Source organism: Zonotrichia albicollis, chromosome 28 (assembly GCF_047830755.1).
Source record: "Zonotrichia albicollis isolate bZonAlb1 chromosome 28, bZonAlb1.hap1, whole genome shotgun sequence".
Classification (NCBI taxonomy): domain Eukaryota; kingdom Metazoa; phylum Chordata; class Aves; order Passeriformes; family Passerellidae; genus Zonotrichia; species Zonotrichia albicollis.
This window is the reverse complement of record NC_133846.1, coordinates 4,757,262-4,769,700: the sequence shown is the minus strand read 5'-3', so window position 1 is coordinate 4,769,700 and position 12,439 is coordinate 4,757,262. Positions and strand designations below refer to the sequence as shown.

General features: G+C 43.9%; 1 protein-coding gene across 4 annotated transcripts in view; it reads left to right on the top strand.

The window, feature by feature from the left end:
• Positions 1–12,439, top strand: part of ZC3H11A (zinc finger CCCH-type containing 11A) — a 33,520-nt gene that overhangs the window by 18,953 nt on the left and 2,128 nt on the right. For all 4 annotated transcript variants that reach the window (XM_074528275.1, XM_074528272.1, XM_074528273.1 and 1 more), the window contains 6 exons: positions 1,235–1,300; positions 3,640–4,134; positions 5,899–5,972; positions 6,095–6,404; positions 9,197–9,339; positions 11,342–11,406. In XM_074528275.1, coding sequence (XP_074384376.1) covers positions 1,235–1,300; positions 3,640–4,134; positions 5,899–5,972; positions 6,095–6,404; positions 9,197–9,339; positions 11,342–11,406 — 1,153 coding nt within the window. The remainder of the gene's footprint in view (positions 1–1,234; positions 1,301–3,639; positions 4,135–5,898; positions 5,973–6,094; positions 6,405–9,196; positions 9,340–11,341; positions 11,407–12,439) is intronic.

Sequence of the window (12,439 nt, the reverse complement as noted above, 5' to 3'; positions counted from 1 at the left end):
TATTGGGGTTTTGTATTGGGGTTTTGTATTGGGGTTTTGTATTGGGGTTTTGTATTGGGGTTATATATTGCGGTTTTGTATTGGGATTTTGTATTGGGGTTTTATATCGAGATTTTATATCGAGATTTTGTATCGGGGTTTTGCATTGGGGTTTTATATTGGGATTTTATATCGGGGTTTTGTATCGGGATTTTGTATTGGGGTTTTGTATTGGGGTTTTGTATTTTTATATTGGGGTTTTGTTATTGGGGTTTTGTATTGGAATTTTGGATTGGGATTTTGGATTGGAGTTTTGTATTGGGATTTTATATTTTTGTATTGGGATTTTGTATTGGGGTTTTATACCGGGATTTTATATCGAGATTTTATATTGAGATTTTGTATCGAGATTTTGTATAGGGGTTTTGTATCGGGATTTTATATCGGGGTTTTGTATTGGGATTTTGTATTGGGGTCTTGTATTGGGGTTTTATATTGGGATTTTGTATTGGCGTTTTATACTGGGATTTTATATTGAAGTTTTGTATTGGGGTTTTGTATTGGGATATAGTATTGCAGTTTTATATTGGGATATTGTATTGGGATATTGTATTGAGGTTTTATATTGGGATTTTGTATTGGGGTTTTATATCGAGATTTTATATCGGGGTTTTATATTGGGATCTTGTATTGGGATCTTGTATTGGGGTTTTGTACTGGGATTTTATATCGGGGTTTTGTATCGAGATTTTATATCGAGATTTTTGTATTGGGGTTTTGTATTGGTGTTTTATATTGGGGTTTTGTACTGGGGTTTTACATTGGGATTTTGGATTGGGGTTTTGTATTGGGGTTATATATCGGGGTTTTGTGTTGGGATTTTGTATTGGGGTTTTGTATTGGAGTTTTGTATTGAGGTTTTATATTGGGATTTCTGTTCAGCTTTTCCCTTTGGGATTTTTTTGTTGGGATTTTTCTGTCCAGCTTTTCCTTTTGGGATCTTTTGGTTGAGATTTCTGTCCAGCTTTTCCTTTTGGGATTTTCCTTTAGGGATTTTCTGTCCATCTTTTCTGCTTGGGATTTTCTGTCCAGCTTTTCCCTGTGGGATTTCTGTTCCTCCTTTCTCCTGCTTCTTTCTGCACATTGATTGAGGCTTCAGAGTCCCTCTGATTCTCACTGAGGTGCTCTCCTGTCTCATTTCCCACTCAAAATTGAAATTTTTGCCACTTTTTAAACTTTTTCTCTTGATTTTTAGTTCAAGTCCTGAAGTCCCTGAAGGAGAGGCTGGGGCTGCCCTCTGAGCAGAGCAGCACTGAGACAGGTAAAAAAGAAAATATTGAAATTGAAATATTCTTTTTTTTTTGGTTTTTTTTTCTTCCCAAGAACTCCCAGGGGCTGGGATGGAATTCCCAGAGAATCTTTGGCTGCACCATCCCAAGGCTGGATGGGCTTTGGGACCATGGGAAGTGATATAGGGTGGGAATGGGATGATCCTTAGGGTTTTCCAACCCAAACCATTCCATTATTCTGTAAAAAAATCCCAATTTCAGAATTGATTCATTCCCAGAGAATCCCATAAAAAAATTCAGAATTGATTCATTCCTAGAGAAAAAAAAATCCCAATTTCAGAATTGATTCATTCCCAGAGAATCCCATAAAAAATTTCAGAATTGATTCATTCCCAGAGAATCCCATAAAAAAAATCCCAATTTCAGAATTGATTCATTCCCAGAGAATCCCATAAAAAAAATCCCAATTTCAGAATTGATTCATTCCCAGAGAATCCCATTAAAAAATCCCAATTTCAGAATTGATTCATTCCCAGAGAATCCCATTAAAAAAAAAATCCCAATTTCAGAATTGATTCATTCCCAGAGAATCCCATTTTAAAAAAAATCCCAATTTCAGAATTGATTCATTCCCAGAGAATCCCATTTTAAAAAAAATCCCAATTTCAGAATTGATTCATTCCTAGGGAATCCCATTAAAAAATCCCAATTTCAGAATTGATTCATTCCCAGAGAATCCCATAAAAAATCCCAATTTCAGAATTGATTCATTCCCAGAGAATCCCATTAAAAAAAAAAATCCCAATTTCAGAATTGATTCATTCCCAGAGAATTCCATAAAAAAATCCCAATTTCAGAATTGATTCATTCCCAGAGAATCCCATTAAAAAAAAATCCCAATTTCAGAATTGATTCATTCCCAGAGAATCCCATTAAAAAAAAATCCCAATTTCAGAATTGATTCATTCCCAGAGAATCCCATAAAAAAAATTCCCAATTTCAGAATTGATTCATTCCCAGAGAATCCCATAAAAGAAAAAATCCCAATTTCAGAATTGATTCATTCCCAGAGAATCCCATTTTAAAAAAATCCCAATTTCAGAATTGATTCATTCCTAGAGAAAAAAAAATATCCCAATTTCAGAATTGATTCATTCCCAGAGAATCCCATTAAAAAATCCCAATTTCAGAATTGATTCATTCCCAGGGAATCCCATTTAAAAAAAATCCCAATTTTAGAATTGATTCATTCCCAGAGAATCCCATTAAAAAAATCCCAATTTCAGAATTGATTCATTCCCAGAGAATCCCATAAAAAATTTCAGAATTGATTCATTCCCAGAGAATCCCATAAAAAAAATCCCAATTTCAGAATTGATTCATTCCCAGAGAATCCCATTAAAAAAATCCCAATTTCAGAATTGATTCATTCCCAGAGAATCCCATTTAAAACAAATCCCAATTTCAGAATTGATTCATTCCCAGAGAATCCCATTAAAAAGTCCCAATTTCAGAATTGATTCATTCCCAGAGAATCCCATAAAAAAATCCCAATTTCAGAATTGATTCATTCCCAGAGAATCCCATTAAAAAAAAATCCCAATTTCAGAATTGATTCATTCCCAGAGAATCCCATTAAAAAAAGGCTGGATGGGGTTTGGGGCACCCTGGCACCATGGGGTGGGAATGGGATCATCCTTAAGATCTTCCAACCCAAACCATTCCATTATTCTGTAAAAAAATCCCAATTTCAGGATTCCAGACTCATTCCCAGCCTGCAAATTCCCAGAGAATCTGTGGCTGCCCCATCCCAGGCCTGGATGGGGTTTGGAGCACCCTGAGACCATGGGAAGTGATATAGGGTGGGAATGGGATGATCTTTAGGGTTTTCCAACCCAAATTATTCCATAATTCTGTAAAAAAATCCCAATTTTAGAATTGATTCATTCCCAGAGAATCCCATAAAAAATTTCAGAATTGATTCATTCCCAGAGAATCCCATAAAAAAAATCCCAATTTCAGAATTGATTCATTCCCAGAGAATCCCATAAAAAAAAAGGCTGAATGGGGTTTGGAGCACCCTGGCACCATGGGGTGGGAATGGGATCATCCTTAAGATCTTCCAACCCAAACCATTCCATTATTCCATTAAAAAATCCCAATTTCAGCACTCCAGACTCATTCCCAGAGAATTTGTGTTTTCCCCATCCCTGGAGTGTCCCAGTCCTGTTTGCAGCCACCTGGGATAAGGGAAAAGTGTCCCTGGGTGCTCCTCCAAGCCCTTCCAGCCCAAGGAGCACTGAGAGCCCTCAATCCCAAATTCCCTCTGGAGATTTTCCCCCTTCTCTGTTTCACTCCTGGATTTTTTCAGACCAAGCTGCCAAACCCATCGAGGAGATCAGAGTGAAAACCCTGGAGGAAATCCGCCTGGAGAGAGCCAAGCAGAGGAGAGCAGGAGAACCCCCAGCCAAAATCCCAGCAGAAGGAAGGAAAACTGAAGAACCAAATTCAGCAGCCAAACCTTCCCCTGCTGCTCGCAGCAAATCCCTGATGGGAGCCTTGGTGGAAAAAAACCACAAAAGGTTGGGAGAGGAGAAGGAGAAAGCTGAGGAGTTGAGCAGCAGGGCCAGAAGCGAGGGAGATGCCAGGAGACAGAACCTTGGTGCCCCAGCTGCTGGCAGGGTGCAGCTGGCACAGGCTGGCAGGGCCAGGGGAGCTGCAGAGGTTCGGATCAAAACCCTGGAGGAGATCAAGAGGGAGAAGGCGCTGAGGCTGCAGCAGAGCGGGGAGAACGTGCCGGGCACCCCCGGCCCTGCCCAGGCTGCTGGCAGGGGCAGGAAACTGCTGAGGGTCACCAAGGTGCTGGGTGAGTGGGGGCTGCCCCTGGGAGGGTACCCTGGGAATGCTGGGGTTGTCCTTGGGAGGGTACCCTGGGAGATGGGAGGGTCCTTGGGAATGTTGGATTGTCCTTGAGAGCTGGGATTGTCCCCTGGGAATGCTGGGGTTGTCCCCTGGGAGCAGGGACTGTCCCCTGGGAGTGTCCTCTGGGAGCTGGGAGTGTCCCCTGGAAGATGGGATTGTCCTTGGGAATGCTGGATTGTCCCCGGGGATTGTCCCCTGGAAGATGGGGTTGTCCTTGAGAGCTGGGAGTGTCCTTGGAAATGCTGGGGTCGTCCCCTGGGAGTTCTGGTTGTCCCCTAGGAGCTGGGATTGTCCCCTGGGAGCTGGGGTTGTCCTTGAGAGCTGGGAATGTCCCCTGGGAGTGCTGGGGTTGTCCTTGGGAATGCTGGATTGTCCCCTGGGAGCAGGGACTGTCCCCTGGGAGTGTGCTCTTGGAGCTGGGAGTGTCCCCTGGGAGATGAGATTGTCCCCTGGGATTGTCCCCTGGGAGTGCTGGGGTTGTCCTTGAGAGCTGGGATTGTCCTTGGAAATGCTGGGGTTGTCCCCTGGGAGTTCTGATTGTCCCCTAGGAGCTGGGAGTGTCCTTGGGAATGCTGGGGTTGTCCCCTGGGAGCAGGGACTGTCCCCTGGGAGTGTCCTCTTGGAGCTGGGGTTGTCCTTGGAAAGTGTGATTGTCCCTGGGAGTTGGGATTGTCCCCTGGGAATGCTGGGATTGTCCCCTGGGATTGTCCCCTGGGAATTCTGATTGTCCTTGGGAAGTGTGGTTGTCATTGGGAGTTCTGATTCTCATTGGGAGTTCTGTTTGTCCCCTGGGAGCTGGGATTGTCCTTGGGAAGTGTGGTTGTCCCCTGGGAATGCTGGGGTTGTCCCCTGGGAATTTTGACTGTCCCTGGAAGTTGTGATTGTCCCCTGTGAGTTGGGATTGTCCCTTGGGAGTTGGGATTGTCCCTTGGGAATGCTGGGATTGTCCCCTGGGAATTCTGATTGCCCTTGGGAATTGTGGTTGTCCCCTGGGAGTTCTGATTGTCCCCTGAGAGTTGTGATTGTCCCTTGAGAGCTGGGATTGTCCCCTGGGAGCTGGGATTGTCCTTGGGAAGTGTGGTTGTTCTTGGGAGTTCTGATTGTTCCCTGGGAATTCTGATTGTCCCTGGGAGTTGTGATTGTCCCTTGGGAATTCTGCTTCCCCTTCTTGGGAGTTCTGATTCTCCTTGGGAGTTCTGCTTGTCCCTGGGAATTGTGGTTTCCTCCTGGAAATCATGATTGTTCTTCAGAATTCTCCTTTTCTTTGGGAGTTGTGTTCCCCTTTGGGAATTCTGCTCCTCCTTGGGAACTGATTCCCTTTGGGAATTCTGCTTCTCCCTGGGACTTGTGCTCCCTCTTGGGAATTCTGCTTTCATTTGGGAGTTCTCCTTCTCCTTGGGAATTTCCTTCTTTTTATTCTGCCCTGGATTTGTGTGGTGGAATCTTGCCAGTGCTGGAATCCATCCCATTCCCCTTTGGAATATTGCTTGGGAAGGATTGATCCATTTCTGAGTAACAATAATAACAATAACATAATAATAATAATAATAATAATAGTAATGATGATGGTACTCAATGGTGGGACTGTGGTGGGACTGAAGGAAACAGCAAATCCTTCAGGAATTGTTTCCTGTTAATAAAAATAGGCAAATAACCCCCCAAGAAAACATAAAAAAACCAATTTTTGGATGTTTTTCTTGGTTTAAAGCACCTGGAAGAGAAGAAAAAATGATTGTGGAGCTGAACAAACCTTCTGCCAAAAGTGGCTCTGCCCCTGCTGAGGTGAGCCTGAACAAATTTATAACAAAAATTTCACATTTCTGATCACTTCCTCTCATTTCCATAGATTTTTATCCCCCAATTTTTCCCCTAAAAACCCTCTTGGTGTTTTTTTCCCCTGTCAGAATTCAGGGAACTCTGGAATTCAGGTGAAGAGCCTGGAGGAAATCATGTGGGAGAAACGGCAGCAGAAGCAGCGGCAGGAGGAGAAGCTGCAGCAGGGAGCTGGGGCAAACCCGGCTGAAATCCAGGAAAAAAACCAGGATAAAAATAAAAACCAGGAAAAACCCTCAGGATCAGGGAGCCCCGAGGCTGCTGTGGGCTCAGCCCAGCTGGGCAGGAGGAGAGGAGGGAAAACCACCGAGGATGGAGCGGGAACTGCGGAGAAGGAGGCGGGGAAAAAGGGAGCTCAGCTGCCCGACAGGAGGGGCAGAGGTGGGGCTGCTTATGGGAATCATTTTGGGAATGGTTTTTGTGGGGTTGGGATTTAGGGGAATGCTCTGTGTGGGGTTGGGAATGTTCTGTGTGGGGTTGGGAATGCTCTGTGTGATGTTGGGGTTTGTGGGAATGATCTGTGTGGGGTTGGGAATGTTCTGTGTGGGGTTGGGGTTCAGGGGAATGGTTTTTGTGTGGGGTTGGGAATGTTCTGTGTGGATTTGGGGTTTGTGGGAATGTTCTGTGTGGGGTTGGGGTTTAGGGGAATGATCTGTGTGGGGTTGGGGTTTAGGGGAATGGTTTTTGTGGGGTTGGGATTTAGGGAAATGATTTGTGTGGGGTTGGGAATGATCTGTGTGATGTTGGGGTTTAGGGGAATGTTCTGTGTGGGGTTTGTGGGAATGTTCTGTGTGGGGTTGGGGTTTAGGGGAATGGTTTTTGTGGGGTTGGGAATGTTCTGTGTGGGGTTGGGAATGATTTGTGTGGGGTTGGGAATGATTTGTGTGGGGTTGGGAATGTTCTGTGTGGGGTTGGGAATGATCTGTGTGGGGTTGGGATTTATGGCAGTGGTTTGGGTTTGGGATGTTCTTTGTGGGGTTGGGGTTTGTGGGAATGGTTTTTGTGGGGTTGGGGTTTAGGGAAATGATCTGTGTGGGGTTGGGAATGATCTGTGTGGGGTTGGGGTTTAGGGGAATGATCTGTGTGGGGTTGGGAATGGTCTGTCTGAGGTTGGGGTTTATGGGAATGCCTCATGTGGGGTTGGGGTTTAGGGAGCTCAGCTGCCCGAGAGGAGGGGCAGAGGTGGGGCTGCATTTATGGGAATCATTTGGAGTTGGGATTGGGTTTGGGATGGGCTGTGTGGGGTTGGGGTTTAGGGGAATGTTCTGTGTGGGAATGATCTGTGTGGGGTTGGGGTTTGTGGGAATGGTTTTTGTGGGGTTGGGGTTTAGGGAGCTCAGCTGCCCGAGAGGAGGGGCAGAGGTGGGGCTGGGGCTGGGATGTTTTGGGGTTGGGGTTTAGGGGAATGGTTTTTGTGGGGTTGGGGTTTAGGGGAACGATATATGTGGGGTTGGGAATGATCTGTGTGGAATTGGGGTTTAGGGGAATGATCTGTGTGGGTTTGGGATGTTCTGTGTGGGGTTGGGGTTTATGGGAATGCCTCATGTGGGGTTGGGGTTTAGGGAGCTCAGCTGCCCGAGAGGAGGGGCAGAGGTGGGGATGTTTATGGGAATCATTTGGGGTTGGGGTTGGGTTTGGGATGGGCTGTGTGGGGTTGGGGTTTAGAGGAATTATCTGTGTGGGGTTGGGAATGTTCTGTGTGGGGTTGGGATTTATGGCAGTGGTTTGGGTTTGGGATGTTCTTTGTGGGGTTGGGGTTTGTGGGAATGGTTTTTGTGGGGTTGGGGTTTATGGGAATGCTCCGTGTGGGGTTGGGGTTTAGGGAGCTCAGCTGCCCGAGAGGAGAGGCAGAGGTGGGGCTGCATTCATGGCAAGGGTTTGGGGTTGGGTTTGGGATGTTCTGTGTGGAGTTGGGGTTTAGGGGAATGTTCTGTGTGGGGTTGGGAATGTTCTGTGTGGGGTTGGGGTTTAAGGGAATGGTTTTTGTGGGGTTGGGATTTAGAGGAATTATCTGTGTGGGGTTGGGGTTTAGGGGAATGTTCTGTGTGGGTTTGGGATGGTCTGTGTGGGGTTGGGGTTTAGGGGAATGATCTGTGTGGGGTTGGGGTTTAGGGAAATGGTTTTTGTGGGGTTGGGAATGATCTGTGTGGGGTTGGGGTTTATGGGAATGCCCTGTGTGGGGTTGGGATTTATGGGAATGGCTTGGGTTTGGGATGTTCTTTGTGGGGTTGGGGTTTGTGGGAATGCTCTGTGTGGGGTTGGGGTTTAGGGAGCTCAGCTGCCCGAGAGGAGGGGCAGAGGTGGGGGCTTGATAAAGGGATTTGATTGATAAAGGGATTTAGTAAATAAAGGGATTTTATAAAGGGGTTTGGTTGATAAAGGGGTTGATAAAGGGATTTAGTAAATAAAGGGATTTGATAAAGGGGTTTGGTTGATAAAGGGGTTTGGTTGATAAAGGAATTTTATAAAGGGGTTTGATTGATAAAGGGATTTGATTGATAAAAGGATTTGATAGATAAAGGGATTTAATAAATAAATTTATTTATTAAATATTTAATAACTATTAAATTATTTAATTTATTTAAGGGATTTGATAAAGGGCTTTGGTTGATAAAGGGGTTGATAAAGGGATTTGATTGATAAAGGGATTTAGTAAATAAAGGGATTGGATAAAGGGGTTTGGTTGATAAAGGGGTCTGGTTGATAAAGGAATTTTATAAAGGTGTTTAGATTGGTAAAGGAATGGATTTGATTAATAAAGGAAGGGCTTTGATAAATAAAGAAACTTGATCAAGGAGTTTGATAGATAAAGCAATTTTATAAAGGGGTTTGATTGATAAAGGAATGGATTTGATTGATAAAGGAAGAGGTTTGATTGATAAAGGAATTGATTTGATCGATAAAGGAATGGATTTGATCGATAAAGGAATGGATTTGATCGATAAAGGAATGGATTTGATCGATAAAGGAAGGGATTTGATCGATAAAGGAAGGGATTTGATTGATAAAGGAATGGATGTGATTGATAAAGGAATGAATTTGATTGATAAAGGAATGGATTTGACTGATAAAGGAATGGATTTGACTGATAAAGGAATGGATGTGACTGATAAAGGAATGGATGTGACTGATAGAGAGGTTTAACAGATCATTTTTTCCCTTTCCCCCCCCAGCCAAGCCCAGGGTGTCCCTGGACGCCAGAGCCCCTCCCAAGCAGCCCCTGAAGAGGAAGGGCCCCGAGTGCCCCCCCCCGGCTGTGGTGGCAGTGAAGCCTCTCAGTGCCACCAGCGGGCACAGCCCGGGCTGCCCAGCCAAGGTGAGGCCCCAAATTCCCCACAAAAACCTGGAAAATTGAAATGTTCTCCATTTCTCCCAGCCCTTTTCACCCCACGGCTCTCAGGGGCAGCACATTCCTGCTTTGGAGGCATCTCCAGAATTCCCTGCTGGGATTTGGGAATATTTTCTCCTTTGCAAGGCAGAAATTCCTTAAAAAAAACCCAAATTCCTCATTTCAGCAATGCCCTGCTTCAGGTGAAGCACAAAAGGAAGAATCTCCGAAAATTTGGGATTTTTTTTAGATCCCAAAACTTGTCCTGCTCCTCATTGCCAGGTTCTTCAGAATTCCCTGCTGGGATTTGGGAATATTTTCTCCTTTGCAAGGCAGAAATTCCTTAAAAAAACCCCAAATTCCTCATTTCAGTAATGCCCTGCTTCAGGTGAAGCAGAAAAAGAAGAATTTCCTAAAATTCGGGATTTTTTCTCATTTTAGGAATGCCTAAAATTTCATTTCAGGAATCCCTAAAATTTGGGATTTTTCCTCATTTCAGCAATGCCCTGCTTCAGGTGAAGCAGAAAAAGAAGAATCCACTAAAATTTGGGATTTTTTTAGATCCTAAAACTTGTCCTGCTCCTCATTGCCAGGTTCTTCAGAATTCCCTGCTGGGAGCTGGGAAAGATTTTTCTCCTTTCCAAGGCAGAAATTCCTTAAAAAACCCCAAATTCCTCATTTCAGCAATGCCCTGCTTCTGATGAAGCACAAAAGGAAGAATCTCCGAAAATTTGGGATTTTTTTTAGATCCCAAAACTTGTCCTGCTCCTCATTGCCTGGTTCTTCAGAATTCCCTGCTGGGATTTGGGAATATTTTCTCCTTTCCAAGGCAGAAATTCCTTAAAAAAACCCCAAATTCCTCATTTCAGGAATGCCCTGCTTCAGGTGAAGCAGAAAAAGATGAATCTCCTAAAATTTGGGATTTTTTCTCATTTCAGCAATGCCCTGCTTCTGGTGAAGCACAAAAGGAAGAATCTCCTAAAATTTGGGATTTTTTTAGATCCTAAAAATTCTCAGGTTCTCCAAAATTCCCTGCTGGGATTTGGGAATATTTTCTCCTTTCCAAGGCAAAAATTCCTTTAAAAACCCAAATTCCTCATTTCAGCAATGCCCTGCTTCAGGTGAAGCACAAAAGGAAGAATCTCCTAAAATTTGGGATTTTTTTTGATCCTAAAACTTGTCCTGCTCCTCATTGCCAGGTTCTTCAGAATACCCTGCTGGGATTTGGGAATATTTTCTCCTTTCCAAGGCAGAAATTCCTTAAAAAAACCCCAAATTCCTCATTTCAGTAATGCCCTGCTTCAGGTGAGGTAGAAAAAGAAAAATCTCCTAAAATTTGGGATTTTTTTCTCATTTTAGAAATGCCTAAAATTTCATTTCAGGAATCATTTCATTTCAGAAACTTCATTTCAGGAATCCCTAAAATTTGGGATTTTTCCTCATTTCAGCAATGCCCTGCTTCTGGTGAAGAATCTCCTAAAATTTGGGATTTTTTAGATCCTAAAAATTCTCGGGTTCTCCAAAATTCCCTGCTGGTATTTGGGAAGGATTTTTCTCCTTTCCAAGGCAGAAATTCCTTAAAAAAAAACAAATTCCTCATTTCAGTAATGCCCTGCTTCAGGTGAGGTAAAAAAAGATGAATCTCCTAAAATTTGGGATTTTTTCTCATTTTAGAAATGCCTAAAATTTCATTTCAGGAATCATTTCATTTTAGGAATCTCTAAAATTTTGGATTTTCCTCATTTCAGCAATGCCCTGCTTCAGGTGAAGAATCCCCTAAAATTTGGGATTTTTTTAGATCCTAAAAATTCTCAGGTTCTCCAAAATTCCCTGCTGGGATTTGGGAATATTTTCTCCTTTCCAAGGCAGAAATTCCTTTTATAAAACCCCAAATTCCTCATTTCAGGGATACCCTGCTCCAGGTGAAGCAGAAAAAGAAAAATTTGGGATTTTTTTAGATCCTAAAACTTGTCCTGCTCCTCATTGCCAGGTTGTTCCCACTTCTCCTGAGGTCAGCCTGGGCTCCAACCCTCGGAGGGAGAATTCCCAGAACAGGTAACCCCAAATCCCAAATTCCAGATCCCAAATCCCAAATTCCAGATCCCAAATTCCAGATCCCAAATTCCAAATTCCAAATTCCAGATCCCAAATCCCAAATTCCAAATCCCAAATTCCAGATCCCAAATTCCAAATTCCAGATCCCAAATTCCAAATCCCAAATTCCAAATTCCAAATACCAAATTCCAGATCCCAAATCCCAAATTCGAAATCCCAGATCGCAAATTCCAAATCCCAGATCCCAAATTCCAGATCCCAAATTCCAGATCCCAAATTCCAAATCCCAAATCCCAAATTCCAGATCCCAAATCCCAAATTTGAAATTCCAGATCCCAAATTCCAAATCCCAAATTCCAGATCCCAAATCCCAAATTCCAAATCCCAAATTCCAGATCCCAAATTCCAAATCCCAAATTCCCATTTCCCTCCTGCCCCCAGGGATGGGATGTGGGCACCAGGGGCAATGCCAGCTTTGGGGGAAAGCAGTGCCAAAACCCTACAGAGGAACCAAAATTGCAATTCATGTGTGTGCTTTGGGGTTCCTACAAATGCTGCACTCCCCAAAATGGATCCTGCACCCCAAAAGTGATCCTGGAATTGCCAAAATTGATCCTGGGCTCACAAAATTGATCCTGGAATTGCCAAAATTGATCCTGGGCTCCCAAAATTGATCCTGAACTCACAGAATTAATCCACGACTTTCAAAACTGATCCTGGACTTGCCAGAATTGATCCTGGATCTCAGAATTGGTCCTGGGCTCCCAGAATTGATCCTGGAGTTCCCCAAATTGATCCTGGACTCCCCAGACCAATCCAAGACTTCCCCAAAAGTGATCCTGGACCCCAGAATTGATCCTGGAGTTCCCAAAACTGATCCTGAACTCACAGAATTAATCCAGGACTTTCCAAAACTGATCCTGGACTTCTCAAACCAATCCTGGACTCCCTAAAACTGATCCAGGACCCCACAGCCAATCTAGGATTTCCCAGAACTGATCCAGGACTCCCAGAATTGATCCTGAATTATCAA